Raw genomic sequence first — 24,463 nt, 5'->3', positions numbered from 1 at the left:
CTATACTATATGATGTTATATAAATCCCAACATTCCCCCCTCCTACATCAATCTAAACAAAGGAAAAACCCAACATTGAGTGAACATAGCAGCTACTTTAGAAATTTGATGAAGTGGCTCCACTAATTCTCCTTTCTCATACAAGGCACACCAAACTAAGCATATTAGTGGATTCTTGACTATCCAACAATACCTGTGAAATGAGATATACTCAACTATTCACAAGTACACCGCTCTTCTTGTGAATGAAGACATACTCAATTATCCTCAAGAATACCACTTCCCATTTGTATCAAGAAATACCCAACTATCTACAACGCAACAACACCAATCTACTACCAATCAAGACATACCATCCAAAACAACACTCCTCCTATGGATCAAAATTGTAATGTCCCCTTCTCATTGACAACCTTCCAATGGTCCATTAGCCTATTCCTGAGACCCGTAGGCTAGGTGGAATGAAGGATGAGGGGTCCAGCATTGATGAAACGAGGACTTACTATTTTTAGTAAGTCACGGAATGACTATTCTGGTGATACTGTCCTACTGATCTCTCCATGCTCTATCTCTGGGCGCGAAGTTCATGCTTTTCGGGGCATTAGTTCTTGACTTACCATTTTTAGTAAGTGGCAGTGTGGCATTATTCTATTTTTGGCAGTGGACAAGGTCCTGATTCTACAGCAGTTCAGTGGTCTTCCTGGCTCAATTTCATTCTAGTCTTGATAATAATCAGTACGGGAGTCATATGTGATACAATTAAATATTATTTCCTTATCCTAAGGTTTAATATTTAATTAATCTGATTATTTGCTACTGATTTATTGAATTTGGGATTAATGCCTATTTTATCCTAAGTATTTGGCGAAACTCGTGTAATAAGGGATGTCGAAATATTTTAGAGGAATATTATTTTATATTACATCTCCATTATTTGCCAAGTGATTAACGTGGGTCCATTCCTTTTTGGCGTGAGGTTTGACTTATGAAAAATGGCGCTGCACTTGGGTCCACATGAAGGTGAAATGAAATGCAAATGAAGGAGTGGAGTTTGGAGGAATTTGCATTTGAATTTGGTTGTTGAGAAGTTATAAATAAGAGCCTTGGGCTCTCATTTGGGGGATCTTGAAAAATTGTAATGTTATGCTACCATTTTGGCGACAGAACTTGAGGCTTCAGAGTGCATCTCCCTAGTGCTACCCAGTTTCGTACTTGAAATACAGTACCTAGTTGTGCATTGTATTCTCTTACATTCTCAGAGTTGGCCGTAGACATTTTTGGTGTTGAAGTGATTCTGGAGACTTGCTGGTTTTGCCTGTGGCTGAAGCACATTTTCAATCACACCTCTCTGCTGGAGCAACTGACGGTTATGGGTATTAGCTCTATCCTCCTTCCCAGCAATGGCGATACATTTTGTGAGTTTATAGCAATTTTAATTAAGCTTTGAATTTCCTAGATCAAATCGAAATTCCTAGGTATGGCGTGGGTTTCTGATATTGCATTGGGATGCGTGCAAATTAAATAAGGGTTTTTTGGGGTTGTGGCTTTAATTGGTTGTAATTGCATATGTTATATGGTGGGATTGGGACTGGTTTGAGTTGATTTGGATGAAAAATGAGGGAGTTATGAGCATTCTAGCATTTCCATAGGCTGCCGATTTGTAATTCCAGCCTGCAGATTGGATGTAGCAGAAATTCATTGTTCGTAGTATTATAATCTGCATTACTCTTCTCATCTTATCTCTATTTTTGTAAGGTTGTTTCAGTAGTACTGATCAATCATTCTTGCTGTTCTTATTTGTAATCCCCACTGCATAAGTGGAAGAGGCTGGCTTGCCGCCTTCTTGCTTTGTAATTCAGTTTATGTACTTAGTCCTCCCACTGAATAAGTGGTCGAGTGATAAGTTTAATACAATGGTCCTCCCGTTGATTAATGTAATGTCCTCCCGCTGAAATGTGCGGTCGAGTGATTGAGTTTCAGTTTCTTGTTATTTTCCCTTCGTTGGTTTACCGCCAAGAGTTTGGTTTCTATCCTGCTGGATAAGCAGAAGGGGCTGGCTTGCCGCCTAGGCATTGTAATTTCAGTTTGTTTTATGGTGCTAATGATCCCTGGAACACCGTATGCTCTCACCCTCCCAGATTGGGCTCTCAGTGAACAAAAGGTGGAAGGGTTCCCTTTCAGCAGTTTGGATTATTTCTCTAACCTTAACGGGTTGATGTGTTTGCTTGTAACTCTTACTGTTAAAAAACCAAAAAAAATTACTGGGATATTACAAAAATATACTCAACTATCCACAAGTACAAACCTCTAGGTCTATGGATTGAAACATACTCATCTATCCATAATACAAATCACCAAGTCTACGGATCAAGACATACTCAACTATTCACATACACACCACGTCTCTTATGAAAGACATGCTCAACAATACACAAATGAACTCTATCAAGCACCCTTTGCTCCAAGAAGGGACACCACGGAAGAATCCGTGCTTCTCACACAAAGTGTCGCCTTTAAGTGAGAAGCTAGCTCAAGATAATAAGATTCCTCAAACCCTTGGCACCTCTAGCCTCCTCTTTGACCTCCTTAGAATTTATCTACCTAATACAGCATGTGAGTGTTTGAAAGATTGTCAAATGTAGCATTGATGGTTCCAAGAATACAAACATTATGAGAAATAGCCATGTTCAAAGGTGAAAATTTAGGTGTCAATTTCAACCAATAATGTACTAGACAATGATTTTACAAAATGAGACATTTAACTTGATAGTGCTTGTCAAGCCTATCTCCAAGTACATTCAACTACATAATTGCAAATAACTAAGGGATTTTGAACTCTACACCTCTAAGTTCCAGATAAATTCTTTTGCCAATGAATCAGCTCTTACTTCAAAAGAATTTTTTAACTAAATTTGTGACTTTGAGAAAGGAGACAAACCAAAAAGATAATATGAATATAAAAAAACACGTTTTTTTCAAATGCTAAGTTTTGATCTTCTGGTGTATCATGGTAACATCTTCACGCTTTTCTTGCAACCAATCAGTCGTGCACCTCTTTGACAATTTTACTAGACTTTGTAATATACCTTTTAACCACTCTCCTTCCACAATTATCATGGATTCATATGCTAGGAATATTACTGGATCGTATTCCTTCCTTTATTCTATACAATAGAAAATAACACCCTTTAAAGATTAAGAAAAGACATTGGCATCATTCTTCAACAAAGTGTTGGAGCAATGTCAAGCACTTACCACTACCTCAAAGATATGACTTGTTCAAGAAATGATGCAAAATGTGTAACGTTATAAAAGAGTCCTTTAAAATGTTTTTTTGTTTTCATCTCTTGCCCCTGGTTCTATAGATTTTGCAACTTAGCAAAGATATAAATCTCAATGATCCTGAAATTGCACTATTTTGTTCCAAAATTTCTAGATTTCTTTACAGGCAGATGTTTCAACCAGAAAAAAAATGAAGGCTCTAGGTAAGTTGATACATTACCATTGAAATTTATCTTCTTTTACCTAGTAGCAATCTTCAACCATTCTACTTGCACTCCAAATTGAATGCTCATGTCAAAATGCAAGACAAATCTGTTGTATGCTAAATGTTTCTTTTAGCCACAAGCTCTCACGGAATCCTTCAAGACAAGCTACCAACACACAAACACAAACCTACATGATGGTGTCCGAGTTTTAATAAAAATCAGTAAATGTAAAAAAATTTCTCAATAAATTGTAAAGACTTGCATTATTGTTGTAAATGCCATCAGCAATACATTTATCTTCCTTGATGCCTAGGTTAGTTTTCATCTATAGAGCAATATATTTATAAGCAATACATTGTTATAGAATTTCTAGATTTGCTTCCAGGCAAATGTTTGGGGCAAAAAATGCTAAGTTACTGGGTATGCCCTTACAGCGTTCCGCACGTGCACCAAGAACATCCGGGTATGTGTTCACCTAAGGGTATGCCTTGGGTATGAACCTGGGTATCTGGCTACACCCAAGGTATGTATTGGGTGTACCCAAAGGCGCTAAGTGCCAAAAAGTAACAAAAAGACATTTTTTGACCTATTTTTTTGCATCCAAAAACCCTATAATGCCCCTTAAAGCATCATTCCGCCCAAAATAAAGATCATGTTGCTCTCTTCAGTTTTTCTTTTCTCGTTTTCTTCGCACTCCTTCTATCATTGGGTTTTTCTCAACTCTAACACCTTGTACAACTTATCATTGCTGCCCCTCAAACCCATTAGGGTCTCCACTCCCAAACCCATACTAGTTAGTGGGATCTCTTGTCATATAATAAATTTGATTACAATGAGGGGGTCTGGGAGTATGGACTAGAGTCAAGAACTTAGACAACTAAAATTATCACTATTATATGCCAATTGATAAAGATAAATATTAAATATTTAACAATCAATTGGCATTTAATATATATCTTTATCACTACCATTTTGGCATTTGGCATTGATCAATGATGAAGTATCAAACTATCAAATGTATTTAGTTTTACAATTATGTATACTTATTTAGGTTTTTTGAATATATACATACATACACGCACATGCACACACAGTAAAACGTATTGTACCCAAGGGCAATTTAAAAAAATTGCTCGTACCAGCATACCTGATTCTCACACCCATACCAGCGACTTAGAGAAAAAGAATGAAAAACGGACTAGGTATGTTGATACATCAATATTAGAATTAATTATTTTCTCCAGTAGCAATACTCAACCGCTCCAGTTATCTTCCCCGCACACAGCGTCAAATCAAATGCTCATCTAGAAATGGAAAATGAAACTGTTTGTATGCTAAATGTTTCTTTTAGTCAGGCTCTTACAAAATCCTTCAAAACAAGCCACCAATGGACAAAAACACTAAAAACCAACCAGGATATTGTCCACATTTCAATACAAATCAGTAGATGAGAATGTCTTTCTCAAATAAATTGTGTAGCCTTACATATTTGTTAAAAATGCCATCAGCAATATATTTATCTTCCTTGATGCTGAAGCTGCAATGCCCCATTGTATCTGTTAATGTTTGCCTACGCAGCAGGAGAATTTATTTATTCGTTGGTTGTTAAATCGTTTTGCTTTCTTGTTCGGCAATTAGCTGGAAGTATAACAACTTCCTGTTTTATCGTCTTCGACCTGTGTATGTGTTGGCAGCTGTTTATTCCTTCATGGATTTCATCTGTTGAAAGTTCTTTGTGTATGTCGGTTGTGTAACTGTCAACATGTTTTGGTGCTTGGCCTTCTGTCTTCCTTCTTCATGAGTTATATCGGGTCATGTTCATGTGCTATATATATATATATATGCCGAGAGGCGTGAAGTTTAAGTGATTGGACAAATAAAAAGCCTATGTTCAAAATGTATTGAAGCAGCTATCAACTGTCTGAGACATTATCGACTTATTCTGCTAATTGTCAAGTGATTAAGCTTGTGAATCTTTGTATCAGATTTGTGCCTTTAATAAAGGATGATTTTTTGAGTGTGGCTGGGTTTTTCACCCTCAGGTCGAGGATTTTCCCAGGATAAAATTATGTGTATCTTGTTCTTGTGAGATTTTTCTAAGTTTCAAATTTCTATGTCTTACCTTTATGGTTCTAACATTAACATGGAATCAGAGCCAGGTTTGAGGCTATTTCCCTCACAGGAGGTCTCAGGATTCTGGGAGGGTTGCTTGTTTATTGTTTGGTGTTATTCAAACTAATGTTTTTTTTGAAGACTACACCTTTCTCTAAGTTGTGGCTTCATTTCTTCCTATTTCAGGTTTCTTGAGTGGCCCTACAAAACTCGACGGGATCTCTACAATGCGACTGATCTTGTTGTCACATCATGTGAGGTCCACTTTATTGTTTTGGAAGGACAAGATCACGGCTTCTTTGTGTTGTTGCTCTTCTCTGGCATCTGCATCCTATCAGCTTGTACTTGCTGTGATCATTTATCACATTGTTGTCGTTGCTATAATCTGCAATCTCTGTTTTGTTCAAAGGAGAGAACACTTAGTATGTGGTGTATTTGAGCTGACCTTAATGCATACCAAAAGATTCCTAATATAAAGAACAGTGCTAGGGGAGTCTTATGAGAAGATAAGACTCAGCTACAGGACTAACTCAATGGGAACTGGCAATAAAGAGATAAGTTTCTTTTATGTTTGAATGATGTTCATGAATTTTTCATAACATTGGAATAGTGAATCATTATTTCTATTTGTGCTTGTTATTATAGGTGGAGGCTACACATGTTCTAGGTGCATAGCATGTGTTTGTGAACTTCCAACTGAATGCTATTTCTGAGCTATCATTATGTTTCATATGGCTAGAAGTGTTGGTCACTCTACTGATGGGAGATTTGAAATTGAGGTATGCTCCAACATACTTCTTGACCACTACAACACTAAAGATATTAAAATTGAGAGAAGAGGACGCTCGCAGTGAGAGGGACCCTGACATTTCAGCTTCAGAGGGAGCCTAACTTTTCAGCTTCAGAGGGAGTCTGACATTTCAGCTTCAAAAGGAGCCACATCATCATGAAGATTATGTTAATGCATTCTTCTCTGCAAGAGAAATTTGAGTTGCAAGCCCTTGTAATGCCATTTTCTTTGTGATGGAGAAATTTGAGGTGAAAGCCCTTGTAATGCATTTTTCTCTGTGATGGAGAAATTGAGGTGAAAGCCCTTGTTAATGCATTCTTCTCTACTAGAGAAGTTTGAGGTGAAAGCCCTTGTTCCACCCTCTGGGAGTAGCCAAGGTGGATGTCATGTTGAGAAACTTCATGACAACATCACATTGAGTGACTCCGTGATGAGAGCTTGTGTTTATTTCACTTATGGGAGTAGCCATGGTGAACATCATGTTGAGTGAATCCATGATGCTATCACATTGAGAGAATCCGTGATAAAATGTTGCTTTTTACACATATGGGTGTAACCATTGTGTTTGTCATGTTGAGAGACTCCATGACTTGAAAATCAGAAAATAATATCTCCTTTGCTAAGAGGGAGTGTTAAAGTTTGCGTACGCTGCAGGAGATTTTATTTATTCGTTGGTTGTTAATTCGTTGGTTGTTAAATCGTTTTGCTTTCTTGTTCGGCGATTAGCTGGAAGTATAACAACTTCCTCTTTTACCGTCTCCGACCTATGTATGTGTTGGCAGCCGTTTATTCCTTCATGGATTTCATCCGTTGAAAGTTCTTTGTGGATGTCGGCTGTGTAACTGTCAACTTCTTTTGGTGCTTGGCCTTCCTTCTTCCTTCTTCATGAGTTATATCAGGTCATGTTGATGTGCTATATATATGCCGAGAGGCGTGAAGTTTAAGTGATTGGACAGATATAAAAAGCCCATGTTCAAGCCGTATTGAAGCAGCTATCAGCTGTCTGAGACATTATCGACTTATTCTGTTAATTGTCAAGTGATTAAGCTTGTGAAGCTTTGTATCAGATTTGTGCCTTCAATAAAAGATGACTTTTTGGTGTGGCTGGGCTTTTCACCCTCAGGTGGAGGGTTTTCCCAGGATAAAATTATGTGTATCTTGTTCTTGTGAGATTTTTCTAAGTTTCAGATTTCTATGTCTTACCTTTATGGTTCTAACATTAACAGTATCAAACTAGATAGAAAATTCTCCCCAAAATCTCCAAGTGGTTATCACCATTTGCGTGCAAACTATTACTGATTCTGAGAGAGACTATTGCTCCACAACATACTTATCATGGACCACAACCTTGCTCTGATAACGTATTGAAATTGACAGAGCAAACACAAAGGAATCAGATTACACCAATATTGAAGTCACTTTAAACCAAATGCTATATGATGCTGATTTCTTCATAATACACCTAACATTAATATGCATTAGCTTATCGCCATTACCAAAATTATCTTATGGGAAAGCTGTTGAAGTGAATATCATGTCCTAATAAGGACTTGTACCTTGATTCTTAGTGAAGGGGACATAATCCACATGTTTACTTAGGCCTACTAAATAATTAGTTTTCATAAGTTAGATGTCATAAAGTTACTTTATGTAAATTGTTATTTAATATTGTTCATTGGATTATGTTAAATATCCTGGGTTGCATTCTAAAGGTTGCCTTATAATGGTACCATGTCTCATCATTTACTTTTAGATCATAGGCATTTATTATTATGCATCATGCATTTAATGTTTGTATCAAGAGTAGTTGTCATCTTACCGCATCACCTTGCAAGCAATGCCTATTGTACATTGTAACATATCTCATGTATCTCATTGACTACTATCAATCTTAATATTCATGCAAGCTCATGTGGGAGACATGTTTCTTGGATGATCCTTTGAAGTATACGCAGCTTCATTATTGGCTCATTATCATTTCAACAAAAGCAACTCCCAGAAAACTAACATTATTTAATACTAATAAAAGATAGCAGCTATTTATTTAATTATTTATCTAATCTATACATGGTGTAATATAAATCCCCACAGATCATGCTATTAATGACTGCATTGACAGAGTTTGCAGAGAGAACCTTCAATGGAGATAAAACTGAATTCTTCTCAGGATTACAGTAGGAGTTGTTCATCAATGGCAAGCATGCGAGCAGGTAAAGCAAAACATTTAGAACTCATGATTGTCAAATTTCTAAGATTTGGTAAGTCAAATCCAGGGCATGGAACTGTTCATCTTGTGACTGATAGAATTTTATTTTTATTCATGCATCAGTGCTATTACTTATTAAGGCAAAATTTTGGCTAATGTATTACATGCTAAACATTTATGGATTTTATCTAGAAATCAGTCATGTTTCAAAAATGATTAATTCAAATCAGAACATTTAGGATTTTAGAGTATGCCATAATGAGATTTCCATTTCATAGAACATGGTGATAGATTAGCATCACCTATTGCTTCAACTATGATTCCGTTATTGGATTTGATACGCTCAATTGACTGTGCAAGTCCTACAGTTATAACGACCAATGATGTGGCATGTGAAGAAATAACTTGTAGTTTTGTGATTGTCTAGTAACTGTCTCATTTCACCCAAGGAAGCAATGAGACTGTCCTTTCATGTCGAACTTGTCACCTCATCACTAGGGGTATAGAAAACCAAGTGGCATTTACACGTGTGTTTGTCATAATATGTTTGTCTATGTCCTTGCTTGTGCTTTTGCACTTCTGGCTATGACAGTTCAGAGTCCTATAGCTGAATTCATAAAAAATTCGAGATCGTTTATTTTACTAGATCTTTTAGTTTTTTTAACTAAATTCACTTCATTCCTCTGTTCCTAGTTGAAAGTATCATAGGATATTTCTCAGCTTGAAATATTAGAAGTCCATCAACTGTAGAACCTCAACAGTGTGGCCTTCCTGTTAGAAACACAAACACAGGTGTCCTATATAGTGTTAGATTGAACAAGCCTACAGAATAAGTTACAGTACAATCCAATTCCAGACGAGAGGAATTCCTCTTTGTCATTGAGACATAGACAAGTATTTCTCCTTGTCATTTGGACTGAGGCGGGTAACCTGAAGTATGTGCGAGAAGAACAACACCATATGTAAAGAAGATTAAAGTCAGTTTTAGTACAATTGGAAAAGCCCGACGGTAATTTGGATATGAAACTCACAAATTCAAACTTTTTAAGATTGCAAGAAGATTTTATTTTCATTTAGCCTGTATATTGTTCAAATGTTGCGTGTTGATTTTGACCCCTATATAAACCTCGGGAATAAACCCAATTCCTAAACACAAAGTATTCCTTGCTAAGAACCTATTAGGGTGACCCGACAAGATGTCCCAATTGTTGGCTGTAAGTTTAAACGGTGTTAATTTATGCTATGAAATGGTACGGCACACCAGTTTCAATTCCACCTCTCGACAGCTATGCAATGATAATCTTGGTTATTGGGTGCAAGTGTGGTGTTTGTCTGATAATATACAATTGTTCATTTTACAAGTTCCAATCCCAACTTTCAACAGTATGCAATTAACACCGATTTGATCATTTCATCTCACTAGAGACAGGTTAAAGAGGAAATATCTATTCAGCCTACATGAATCATTAAAAGGAATGACTTCATTAGACATGGGTCACAAAAAAATTATTGAAATATTGTTAACTGATACCATGCTAAAGTTTGTTTTGCATATTTCAATCCTATCTTTCGAATGATATGCAATGATTGCCAAGTGTATCACTAACACTCGTGAGACATGGGTCGTCTGACTAACAGCTACTCAGAGGCATATGTCACGCAAGAAATAACTTCTAAATTTAAAGCTCAAAACAATTGATTCCCAAGACAAGATGAGAGAATGAAAATCAAGAAAACCGAAAACTCCAAACGCTTAAAAGATTGAAATGCTGTTTCTAGGCCAGCATTTTCGTGCACTGAGCATCTGAGCAGTAAAGATGGTCCTATTAGGCATCGATCTACAGAACACCCAAAATCATGATAAACACAAGTTGCATGACATAAAGGGTAAGGATTAGCTCCAAACAAGTGGGAATGGATTTGGACCTTTGATGCGATGGTGAACTCCCAAGATAATCTCCGCATTTACCACTACTACACTGAGACTCACCTTAAAAACACAAAACCTATAACTAAAAATTGAGATTCCGCTCTTAATATAACAAATAAAAAAAGGCCAGTCTACATGTCCCAGGTCACAGTGAGCTTCTCATATTATAATAACTAACAAAACAGATGAAAACCCAAAGAATTATGGACTAACCTGCAAAAAACAGTCCGATTGTTTAAGCAGAGGGCCGTTAAAAAGACCTGCTTGGGCAATGACGCTGAGGTCCAACACATGCTCACCGATGGCCACTCCCGGCCTTACCTGCTGGTTAGCAGTTGGCTTGAACACTCCATATGGCAAATTTTGCAATGAAAAATGTGAATCTGCAGGTACGCTCACAAACGACGCCATTCGAGTTGCCATTTTTGAGGATCCTTATTGCAGAAGCCAAAAAACACTAAAAATTAAAACCCAGAGCAAAAACTTAGTTGATGGAGGAATTTAAAAGGTAGTTGTGATGATTCCGCAACTCTTGTTGTCCTTGAGCCAAATCCAATGTTACACGTAACCGCCCACGCAGATGATTATCCACTTAGAATTTAAGTGGTAGTGGAAAAGCTGCCAGATTTTGTTGCGTATCTATGGGGTCATGGTACTCTTGCGCTTCGGCTAAGAGACCCCTTCATTTAATTCAAATTTTCTTCTTCTTCTGTAGTTAAGTATGGTCTCACGCAACTACCCTTGCTGTTTTATAAACACGTTTCTTTATGCTGGATATATATCCACATTTTGAATTGCTTTTTAATATAATATTATTGTTTAATTAATAAATAATTAGTTATGAAATATATTATTATTTTAAGGCAGTTATATAATATTAAAAGTATTATAAATTACATGAAGATAAATGTACTAAATTAAAAATGGCGAGCATGTCGAAGAAGGAAAGCAACAAGAGGGGAAATCACTCCAAGATAGCAACCTAGTGAGGCAGAACAAATTTTGCAATGGGTTTTTGAGCGAGGGCATTAGGTGGACAAATGCCCAACCAAGAATCAAACACATGACCATCGCAAGGCAAGAAACCAAGGACATTGGACCAATTTCTATCAAACCAAGTTAGATGCACAATCTTTATGCCCCCAACCAAGACAGGATAGATGGAGATATCATAGACAAGATCACCTTATGGATTTGTGAAATAGGTTTCTAGATTGTGGGCGCAATAATCGAGTTGAAAATATACTCAATAGAACATTGGGTTTTAGGAGAGGAGGGTATGGACGGTTTTGACAAGAAAAAAAATCTAGGGCGGGCACTTCTACATATTGGTGAAGAAAAAATCAATCAGGGAGAGCAGATGGGAGATGAGAGCAAACTAGCAAACCGTGCAAGGAGAAAGGTAAGCAGATTGTGGAAGATGGATCTTAAACCAAGTTTGCAACCCCACAAGGTATCTTGGAAAACTCTAATTTTCATATAGCAAAGAAATTTGTCTTCATTGAAGAAAGTCAGATAAAAATTGTAAATAGACTGAAAGAAGTAGGAGTCTTTATTATTTATGGGGGTTTGGATGATCGACATTTGGAAAAATGAGGCAATGGTGTCAGGAGAAATAGGGGGAACAACTGCAGATTCGAGCAATACTGAATGTATATTTTTTAGTAGAATTCTTGGCCAATTATGAGAAGGAGAATGCCTTGAATAGTGGACCACATTATTTGGACAACACTAAGATGCATTTAATTGATTGGATCCCAAAATTTGATCCATATAAGCACAAAATTGATGAGGGACTGGTATGGAACCGCCTGTATAACCTACCTACTAAATATTGGGAGAAAGATATCTTAGCAGAAATTGGGAGGAGCTTGAAATCTTTCATATCGGTTGATATGAAAATACAGGACATATATGTGGGAGCTTACACAATAATATGCCTCAATTTGAAACTCCAAACCCCTTTACCACCAGAAATAGAGATCCAAATTGAGTTGGGTGTGTGGAGATAGAAAATAGAGAGGGAATATCAGATAGTCATATGCCCTAAATGCAAATCCAAAGATCATGGGTGGTTGGAATGTTGAACAACAATAAGTATGAATAAAACTAATGAATATGTATGGATACCAGAAGGAAGTGATGAAGGAAACCCCCAAACTTTCCACATAGGGAAAGCTTCTAAGCCAAAAGGGCAAGCACTAGAGACAGTAGCAACCAAGGAAGATAATACAAACAAGGCAAAAAATCTCAAAGTCATCCCTATAGAGAGAGAACAAAAAGAAATGGAAGAGGTCACTACTTTGATGAGGGACGCATCCTTAACCCTAAGTCCATAAGACGAATCAGAAGAGCCTATAATAGTAGAAGGACATAGAATGGGAAAAGAATGAAGGCAGTAATGGGGTTTTAGGAGCTTGGAAATAGAAGGTTGGGATATAAATAGAACTGAAAATGTAGAAATTTTGAACCTCCTTGAGACTGAAATTAATAAGGTTATAGTTGTGCATGAATCAAGGGTGGGATCTCCTATCTAGGAAATAGGCAAGGAAGAAAGTGCAGATTCAAACATAGATATGGATGTGAGCTTTGAGAAGGAGGGTGGAGACATAATAGTTGAAAGGAGCATTCAACAAATAGAATCCAAACTAAAGAAACCAAATATCAAGCCCAATATGAAGAGGGGCCCAAAATCAAACAAGGTTAAGCTGGAAATGGCTGTTAATGCCAAAGGCCAGAGGAAATTGAGAAACAAGAAGGAGATACTACTTCTTGAGGAGAAATGAGGCTCTTAACCTAGAATGTTAGGGGCATTAATGCCCCTAGCAAATGGCATTTGATCAAGAACCAAATAGATCAAAGCAAGGCTGATATAGTTTTTATTCACGAAACGAAATGGATTTGAGATGAAAAGTGAGAAGAGAATTAGTGCTTGAAGGTAATGGAAGGGGTATTTTGTGGAATCTAACAAATCTTCAAGAGGAATGAGCATATTATGGAATCCCTTAGCAAAAACATGCACCTTGCTAGAGGAAAATCAAAATTGGATTGCTATGAGATGTAAAGTTTTGTTAAAAAATAAAGAATTCATAGTCATAAATATTTATGGATTGATATCTACCATAGCTAAAAGGGAATTATGGGGCACCATCATGGAATGGTTGAACAATATGTAGGAGATAAAGGAATCATAGGAGGGGAATTCAATGCTACCTTCAATAACTTAGAGAAACGGGCTGGACTGTACAACTGTTCTCAAGTGCAAAATGGCTTCCAAGCATTTGTAGATGACAATAGATTGAGAGAAATACCTATACGGAATGACATTTTTTGCATGCATGAATCGAAGGAAAGTTTTCACTTGTATTACTAAAAAGCTTGATTGCTTCTTTTTGTTTGGGGAGTGAGACAATCAATTGAACTTATATGAAGTTTTGATTTTGTCCTATAGTATATCAGATCACTTTCCAATACAACTCACTATCAAGCCAAAGGATCCTCTTGGTGGAAGCCCATTCAAGTTTGAAAATATGTGGCTCAATGACCCAAAACTATTTAACTTGATTAGCCAATGGTGGGATGAAATCAGGATAGGAAATCACTCTAAACTCTTCCAACTCCATAAGAAGCTAAACCACATCAAGAATGGACTCAAAAGATGGAATAAGGAACAATTCAAAAACATATTTGAAAAAAAAGTGAAGGTGGAGAGAGAATTGGAAGTTTTTAATGAAGCAGTGATTGAGAGAGGCGTGATCATAGATGACTTTGAAGTGGAGAAAAGCCTCAAAGATAAATTAGCAATGTTGATGGCAAGAGAGGAAAGCTACCGGCACCAAAAGTTGAGGGAAATATGGCTTAAGGAGGGAGACAAGAACACCAAGTTCTTCCATAGGACTACAGTTGCAAATAGATGTAGAAAAAAAATAGTGGAGATCAAGAGAGAGGATGGGTCAATGGCTCAATTGGTGGAAGAAGCCAACCAAGAGGTTGTTAGATTCTTCAGAACAATTTTGAACTAAGAAACTCTAGATCATATGATAGAAAGAAACTTGATAGGATATCAACCTTTATCAATGATGAGGAAAATGCCATGCTATACAAGTAGATCAATATGGAGGAGGTTAGGAAAGCTACTTTTCAACTCAATCTAGACAAAGTGCTTGGGTCGGATGGTTTTATGGCCAAAATAATTTAGCACTTTTGAAGTATTGTTGGAGAAGGTTTGTTCAAGGCCATGGAAGAGTCTAGGAAGAAAGCAACCATGCTTGAGGTCTTGAACCACACTTTCTTGGTTTTAATTCCCAAAAATAAAGAGGCACTCGACATGAACAACTACAAGCCCATTGCTCTTTACAACATAGTCTACAAAGTAATCACAAAGATCATTGCTAATAGATTGAAAGGGGTGCTCCAAAATTTAATTTCAAAAGAACAAAATGGCTTCTCACTAGGGAGATCAATTGTAGAGGATATCATTGTTGTTCATGAAACCATCCATTCAGAAAGAAAAGACTAGAGCAATGAGAATGATAATAAAACTAGACGTTCTAAAGCGTATGAACTAGTTGACAAATAATTATTGATAAATGTTCTACGCAAATTTGGAGTTGGAGACAAATTGATTGAATGGATAAGTAGTTGCATAAACACATTGAAATTCTCAGTGGTAAATAGAGTGTCACAAGGTTTCTTTGAGTCTTCACAGGGGCTAAGGTAGGGAGACCCAATCTCACCCTTCATGTTCATAATAATGGTCGAGGCCTTAGGGAGGAGCATTAGTCATCTCAGAAAGGAGGGAGTTTCGAAAGGAGTTGAAGTGGCCCTTGACCTTGCTCCAATCTCTCATTAGCAATTTGTTGATGATATTATCCTATTTAGAATAGCTAGCAGAAGGAAAGAAAGAACCATTTGCACTCTACTGGATAACTATAGCAAAGCTTCAAGTCAAAGTCTTAATTGGAGGAAATCCAAATTTTTCTTTCTGAATGTTCAACCTAGCCTTCAAAGAGACATAGCAAGAATTCTAGACTTAAGACCGACCAACTTTTTGGAGAGGTTTTTGGGGATGCCACTATTTGCTATTATTGATAAAAACTACTATTGAGAGAGCTTAATCAATAGGTGCAAAAGTAAGATGGTGATGTGGAAAGGTATATGGCTCACATCAGTAGGAACAATACTACTAATAAAGGTTGTATTATCAGCCATACCAATATATTCCATTTCATGCCTACAAAACCCCAAAGTAGTTGAAGAGGTCCTCATTCAAGTTATGAGAAGATTATTTTGGAGTGGGATAGATGACAATTAGAAATTTCCTCTCATATCATGGGAGAAAAATTGTGTGCTTGAAAAAGTGGGTGGAATAGATTTAAGACAGTTGAACATAATGAATTTAACAATGGGTGTGAAGCTTGTTGTGAACATGTACACAAAAGGAAACTATAAGTGGGTGTAGAATCTAAAGAAGAAGTATTAAGACATTGATGAGCCCATCCATATCCTCAACACAAGAAATCCACCCAAAGGATCTATAATTCGGAACTACATTTTGGATTGTCAAGATATAATAACCAAGCATATAACTTAGGAAATCAGAAGTGGAAGATGTGCATCCTTTTGAAAAGACTCTTGGGAGGGGTTTACTCCAATTAAAAACAACCCAAATTTGGAAGAAATAAAAAGGGAGACTGCTATAATCTGGGGTAGTAAAGTCTGTAATTATAGAGATATCGTTGAGGAGGATGGCATACAAAAATGGAGGTTTATTGATAATATGAATGCCCTATAGGACCAAAAGGAAACACTAAAAGGAATTATGAATAGTATATTCTTCTCTTTCACAGATAAGGATGATGTGATTCAATGGTGTGCATCTGCAATGGGGGAGTACAAGGTAAAGTTGGGGTATAAGGTGAAGGAGGCAGCTTGAGATAGGAACAATCGATCTGCTGATCTATTGTGGGGAAAACATGTGTTTACCAAAGGCAAGAGTTTTTGCTTGATTGGCCATACAAAAGTGAGTTCTGACCCAATATAGGCTTGGCAAGTTTGGTATGTATGTGCAGAAGTTAGGAGGAATCTGCAAACCATCTACTTCTGGGCTTCCCATATGTAGAGACATGCTGGAAATACTTCATGTCAAGGATCAATCTCTAGTGCCTAATCCCACAAAGTTAGACAAGTGGATGACTATAAGGCCAAAAACGTTGAGAAGAGGATTATTTGATAGTTTGTGGCAACTTCTTCCCTCATGCATTATCTAGGAATTATGGAAGGAACACAATCAACAAATTTTTCAAGATAAGGCTATGACTAGAGAAATTCTAATTAAGGAAATTGAAAGTTTGGCTATAGAATTAGCCGATATGGCAACTTATAGAAAACCCTTAAAAGGCAACACTTTCACAAATTGGGAGGATGTGATAAAAGCTTTTAGTGGCCATAAAGGCCCCCTATTAATGGGGTTAGGAAGGTTGATCTTCTCGTCAACCCTTGTGATGGTGTTAGCTAGAGTGCCCCTTAGGTAAGATGGATCAAGATAAATTTTGATGGGGTCTCATGAGGAAACCCAACCCTAATGGCCCAGGATGCATATCTTGAGACCACAATGTAAACATTTTGGTTGAAAGAGTAGTTTTCTTAGGAAGGACTACAAACAATGAAGTTGAATTTAGAGCAACACTATTAGGATTGAAACTGGGTAGGGAGATTCAGACTGATCAGGTTCACTTGGAAGGAGAATCTGAGCTTATTACAATTAATGCCACCAAACAAAATTCTACCCCAAATTAGAAGTTGGAAAGATGGTTAGAACTGATCAAAGCACATGCTAATTCCTTCAAAAATTTAAAAATATCACATATGCACCAGGACTTAGGAATGGGTCAACATATGTCTTGGCCAATCTAGCTATAGATAGAGGAAACCAAATCAAGAAAGATCAGAAAGGTTGTCAGGATGGATGCCAAGAGATATCAATGGTATTGTTGACGGGATCACCAATATGGCCCCAAAGATTGGGTGAGTTGATGAAGTTATCATGCCATTCTCCTAGATTGAAATGATGAAAGCGTTTGGACATTAAATGAATTAGGGAACAATTTGCACAAAACACATGTGAATTAAATTTCATATCATCTAACTTTATGATTATTTAACTCCTGATATTACAGAACATGGCCTCCCAACATGCCTCAAACATACAGTTTACAATCATGACTATTGATATGCAAAATTTGAAGGACACAAGAATCATTTTTTGTGGTGGCATTATTTGGTGTTGGGGTTCATCTTTGTGAGGATAGGTTGCATATCCTTATTTATCTTCTTAGTAGTTTGTAGTGACTCCTCTCTCCCATCATCAAGTGCTAAACCAACCTTTTGATATGGACACCCTGATTCACCTACTTGCAGATAAAAGACAAATGTCCTTTATGGGTGAGGTTTTTTAGAAAAGGTTCAAAGCCATTCACAATTATCTGAATGGACTGGTAACGTGTGTGATAAAAATGATATCAGGGGAGGAATTTATGCTCACGGTTCACAAGCACAAAGTCAACAGAGATATCACTGGGATTTTTTTGGTAGTGACTCTAATGGCTAGGGAATCCAAAGATGGTGCTAAGATTCCATGTTGGAAGATCTTTCAGGACTCTTTCCTAGGTGACATGGATTATGTTCTTGTAAATGTAGACAAATAATTGAAGGTTAGGCTACCACATGATTATTTCTATCTCCAACATGATGGAAAGGATGTGTCAAGATTGCCTATCATCACTACTTTTGGCCTAGAGGCCTTTGAAGAAAGAAATCCAACAATTATCAGAAGCATCGCCTTTCTAAAAAATTGATGGGTATTATGATGAATGAGAGAGGCAAATGGCTTAAATCTTATATGATAGCAAAAGGTCTAAATAGTGATGGGGATGAGGATGATTTCGATGTGACAATCAAAGAGGTGTAACCAAGGATGAGTGTTGTGGAGAGCCTAAGCATAGGGGGCAAGGATCTTGTAAGTGTTGCGATCAAGGATAAATAAACTAAATCGGTTTGATAGTTAAAATTTTTTTCTTTTTGAAGTACTTCTCTGGTATATGTTAGCTAGGTCAGTGAAGGCATCATTTTGGATATGAATGCCTTGTATATAAAATGTATAAACAAGCGGAATATGGTTAGTCTATCTGGCTTCACCATTTTGGGGGTTGGTGAACCATTTTGAATCTTGTGGGTAGATTGGGAGGCTTTCATCATAGCTGGAGGGTCTCTAACAGATAGACAGATTGATGAAAGAAGAAGAATGTAATGAAAAACTTTGATATCAATACAATGAGTGCTGACCCTTACCAGCTATTAAATTACCAAAAAAAAAATTGTAATAAATTACAATTTTTTCCTTTGTAATTTTTTTACAATATATTGTAAAAGTGATGTGTTCAAGTATTTGTTTATATGTAATTTTTTATAACATATTTTTTCACAATTTTTACTATAATATTCTTTTACTAGCATACTTATTTTTTTAAAAATTATGTAATCTACGTCAAGAGATATCAATTTTCAAAATATTTAAATTCATAAATATAAATAAATCACTAAATTCATTATTAAAAGCCATCAAGATTTAATTTCATGTCATACAATAAAGAAATTATCTGCATCTTTTTATTTTAGAATTTAAATTGAAGTAAATATTGTTGAGAATTATTTTCTTGTGGATTAATAATCAAAATGATAAGGAAACCCTCTCAAAGGAAAGAAAAAATAATATCGCTTAGGAAAGCATTAAATTATTTGATTAAATATTCATTAAAATTTAAACTCCTCAATTCTAGTTTAAACAAAACTTGATTTTTTTGTTCATTCACAAAATAATAGTATTATAATTAAAACTTAGAATTATCCACTGATCCATACAGGAGAATTATATTTATACTCCACCGATCCATGTAGGAAAGCATTAAATTATTTGATTAAATATTCATTGAAATTTAAAAACTCTTCAATTGTAATTTAAACAAAACTTGGTTTTTGTTGCTCATTCACCAAGTTTCGTGCTCTCCTTCCTACTCTTAGCGACGTCAAATTCTACCACATGTGGCATGAGGGCAACTGTGTGGCGAACAAGTTGGCAGGGTTCAGCATGATGGTTAATGATTTTAAAATATGGTATCACTTGCACAAAATCCTGATTGTAGCTCATGTCATGATCTTGTATGACTTACCTATTAGTGAAAGGGAACTAAAAATTATTGTAACCTATTTTGTTATGTAACAATTGAACAATTCTAAATAGAATTTGTTGTATGTCATTCCTCGTCCCAGACTCGCCTATCATTTGTTCCTAATTTCTTTTCCATTGAGGAACACCATCCTCCTAATGAATATATCCATGAATATATTTTCCATTAAGTCTAGAGAGAATTTTTTTCAACTAATTTAAATTTTGATTTGCAAATAAAGGAGGACCTTCGATCTAAGAGACATTTCAGAAGTCAATTATTTTTTGATATTCTCTTCTCCATTTGATTTCTTTTCTGAGAATATTTCTAATATTAAGAACGTTGTTCCATATCGTAGATCCATTGGGAAGTTCTTGATTGGAAATAAGACAACTCCAATCAAACATTTCCATATATTTAGTCTTGATAATATTCCCCCAATCCTTTTTGTCCTCAAGTAAGTTCCACCCAACCCTGGTGAGTAGATATTTATTGAAAATTTGAAGTTTTCTGATACCTAGACCCCCAATCCTTTTGGATTAACACAGTCTCCCGTTTAACCAAATCCATATGTGAGTGTTCTTTTGTCTCCATCTAGAGGATTTTTCTCAATCTTATTAGATATGTAAACAAGAATTTTGAATAGGGATAGGCAGTACATAAGTATATTTTAAAGAGAGGCCTTGAGAAGTTGTTTCTCTTTCCACCTGACTAATTTATTTAGTAATCAAAGGTTGACCAAGATATAGGTATCAGATAATTTAACATATTGAAATTGCAAGATCCTAACAATATTATCTTTCACATAGTTCTCAATATTTTAAAAGTGCATATTTCTTTTGTTATAATTTATATATTGAGCTGAAACTTTAGCATACACCTCAAGAGTAGGATTTCATTTCCTAGATTCCATAATGAAAGCATCTTCGAAAAGGATGGTATCATCAATAAAATTTCGATTAGTGGAGGGAGGAAAGGATAAAAAAACTTTGACTCATGCTTAAGAGCCCTTAAAATGAGGTTGTTTTGAATGTTTCTCCCCAATATTTAATAGGCAAAGAGACAAAGGATCTCCTTGGCCTAATCCTCTTCCACATGAGAAAAAACCCCTTTGGAATCCATTAACCAAAATTGAAAATTTATCCATTTATACATAGGATTTGAAGAGGTTGGAATTCTATAATACTACAAACAAAAAAGGGCATAACCCTATCATAATCTTTTGATATATCAAACTTTAAGACCATCCCTTTTTTAATTGTATTCTATAGAGTGAATATATTCATGAGTTGTCAAGTAAACATCAAGTATTTGATATCCTTTAACAAACCCATTGCCATTTGAAGAGATGAAATGATGTAGGACATGTTTTAATCTATTGACCAATACCTTAAAGAAGATCTTATAGGTGGTGTTACAAAGGCTAATAGTCCTATAGTCCTACATAGAAGAAGATTTATAATTTTTAGAAATAAGGACTACAAAGGTGGAATTTAACTTATCAGGAAACCTTCTAGATCTAAATAAGTTCCTCACAACATTAAGGAGATTGTCAACAATAATTTCCTATAAATCCTAAAAGAAACCTAGAGGAAAACCATATAGTCCTAGAGCTTTAGAGACTACAAAGGAGAAAAATATAGTTATTGCCTCTTCCATGGAGGTACCTATTTTTGGAGTTTCCTAGTATCATCATCATTCAAATAATGGGAAATAATCCAAAAGATCATCAAGATAAGAGAAATCTAGATTAGAGACAACTAAAGTTTCTTTGGAAAAAGAAACAACATACTAAGTTGTATCATCTTCTTCTATGTTGTATCATCTTCTTCTATTAGGACATTTTCATTTTTAGAGGTAGGATTCATTACAAGATTTTTTTTTCTATGTTTCATAGTGGATTGGTGAATATTTTTTTGTATTGTGATATCTTTCTATAGACCATTGAAATCTAGATTTCTGTTCCCACTAAACTTTGTCAAGTTTAGAGAGTCACAACTATTCAGCTCTATAATCTCTCTCTTTAGCATAAATTTTTGGATCAATTCTTTTTGCTACCATATTATCTTGGATTTTTTTAAGGATACATAAAGTATTCTCTTCTTTTTTTCATAAAAATATTTCTAAAAGATATTATATTCCATCTTTTCACTCTTTCTTAACATCATTGAGTTTTTTGGACCCCCCAGATACCGGTTGGCTAAAGATAAATTTTGATGGGTCTTCTCGTGGTAACATGGGTCAGGTGGGAGGGAGTAGCATGATCAGAGACTCATGTGGTGGCTTAATCCTTACCTATGTGGTGAACTTTGGTGTCCAAACATCTAGCGCGGTTGAAGTGGTTGGGGTGTTTCACAATTAGTTACTGCTAGGGAGATGAATCATTGTGGAAGGTGACTCTCACAATACAATTATGATGCTTAATCAGGTGGCTAAACTGGTCTGTAATACTATCTCTCTCATCACCAATTGTCGTGCTCTCCTTCCTACTCTCACCAACGTCAGATTCTACCATGTGCAATGTGAGGGCAATTGTGTGGCGAACAAGCTGATAGGGTTCAACGTGATGGTTAATGATTTTAAAATATGGTCTCACCTTAATAGAATCCTGATGGTGGTTCATGCCATGATAATGTATGACTTACCTATTAATGATGCATAATCCAAAGATTGTACCTTTTTGGTACTTTCTATTCTTGCCTTCCCCTTTCCTTGTTGGATAAGGATTTAATACTATTTGTATCTATCATTTTTTTCTATCTGACCTGTCACTTTCTCAATATGGCTTCTGGTTTTTTGGAGATGGAAGGAGATTTGAACCAGGTTGAACCTAATGAATGCTACAATTTCAAGAATAATGGGGAGCTCCAAAGTAAGGTGATACAGGGAAATTCAGACTCCTATGTGGAGGGGATGACCGACCATGATCCCAAACTTTCTATGACTTTTGTTCAAGCCTGGAATAATGGCGCTATTAAGATCAGGAGAGTTACCTTTGTGGTTTCTAAGGAGACCATAGAGAAAGTGACTAGGTTGGCCCTCAATGGAATTTCCTTTCTTGAAAAGCCCAAGGGGAGCTACAAGGAATATTTTGAGTGATTCTTTGAACCTGGGGAAAGGGTTTCCAAGCTCCAAAGCGGCTACAACAGAAAAGAGCTTCCTGGTATTTGGAAGGAGGATTCCCTTCTTCTCATGAAGTACTTCACTCTGGATGGAAGGAAGAAGATATTTCACCTTTATATTTTTCCCATGTTGAACCACCTCCGCCATGGGGTAAGAATGAATTTTCCTTACTAGGTTTTATCCTCTCTATTGTAGTCTATTTCTAAATCTTGTGTTAAGGGTAAACCCCCTCTTCATCAAGGCCTCATTCATAGGTTATATAACTTCCATTTGGCCTTAACCTCCTTTGGTGGGATCCCAATTGTTGATATCGGGTTCACTTATGACCCCAACTTATATGTTGATCTCATTGTCACTCCACCAATTCTGGTGATGTGTCACATTTGGGTTAAAAAATGTCCACAAAAAAGAACCCTGTGCGTATGGCCAAATTTAAAGCCATTGTTGCCACTAAAAAGGACCATGATATGGAAACCCAGACCATAGAATTGTAGGGGTTGTATCTCGATTCAATTGTCAAAATCGACTAAGATGCATAAGAATATGTAGATTGTTGAGGAATCAGACTCTGATTCTTTATCCTCTAACGAATCAAATTCCTTTGAAACCATGGGCTCGAAATGGTCCCCTCCCACTAATATTAATTTTACAGATAACCCTAGCTTTCTGCCCTCAAACCCTCCTCCCTCTACTAATAACAAGCCTCCAAGATCAATTACGGGCCTTAATAAAATTGTGAAGGACCTACATGATTTTGTGCAAAGGCAGGATGATTTGCTAAAGTGGCTTTTGGGGCAAATGAATGTCACTATTAGGAAAATTAATTGGTTGGAGGCATCGGTTAAGACTGAAGCTAGGGCCAACACCTGACTGGAGGATTTAGATGAAGATAGAGTGTGGAGATATGACAATGACCTTTTGGGACTCATGGGGTAGTGGGATAAGGTGAATGGGAGGATTGAAGATCTGTACGCCAAGATCAAAATGGCTGGGACAAAAATTGAGATGGAAGAAATTAAGAGATCCCAGGAGGACCTCAAGAAGAAATTTTAGGAAGCTAATCTAGCTTGCAGGAATGCGACCAATATGGATAATGCCTCCCTCCAGGCTATCCAAATTATCCAAACTAAGATGAATAGGAAAAGGGAGAAGCAACATAAACACACAAAAGCCCTAATTATGAGTTCAGGCCCCACAAAGTCCTTGGTTAAAGCCACCCCCTTGGTGTCCTCTGGCTCTGGGATAGTTTCTTGCAAAAAAGTATCCTTTTTCAAATAAAGTGTTAAGTTTGTGTCAGGATTGGTAAGATAAAAATTCCCCCATGTAGTTGGTCGTCTCTTTGTATCTTTATCGGGCGGTTGTTCTAGTTTTTGTGGGTTTCAGTCTCTTTCTATTTCTGCTAGTTTTTTAGTTTTGTTATTGGCTTCCTAGTTGTCATGCTGGGTTTTGGTTTTGTTTTAGTGGGTTTTTTTGTTGGTTGTGCAAACCTCATGTGCTCTTGGTGTCATTATGTAGATATATAATGGTACGAGCCTATCCTGGACTTTTATTAATCAAAACATTATTGGGTTTTTAGATAGACAAAAAATA

The 24,463-nt window shown here is 36.3% G+C and overlaps 1 protein-coding gene across 1 annotated transcript in view; it reads right to left on the bottom strand.

Annotated features, from left to right (window-relative positions):
• Positions 1–11,244, bottom strand: part of LOC131049616 (fumarylacetoacetase) — a 109,620-nt gene extending 98,376 nt beyond the window's left edge. The window contains exon 1 of the mRNA XM_057983671.2: positions 10,740–11,244. Within this exon, the coding sequence (XP_057839654.2) occupies positions 10,740–10,949 (210 nt within the window). The 5' untranslated portion in view covers positions 10,950–11,244. The remainder of the gene's footprint in view (positions 1–10,739) is intronic.
• Positions 11,245–24,463: the final 13,219 nt, after the last annotated feature.

The sequence above is a fragment of the Cryptomeria japonica genome, chromosome 10 (genome assembly GCF_030272615.1).
Source record: "Cryptomeria japonica chromosome 10, Sugi_1.0, whole genome shotgun sequence".
Lineage (NCBI taxonomy): Eukaryota > Viridiplantae > Streptophyta > Pinopsida > Cupressales > Cupressaceae > Cryptomeria > Cryptomeria japonica.
The sequence above is the reverse complement of the archived record's forward strand: the minus strand, read 5'-3'. Positions and strand labels throughout refer to the sequence as shown.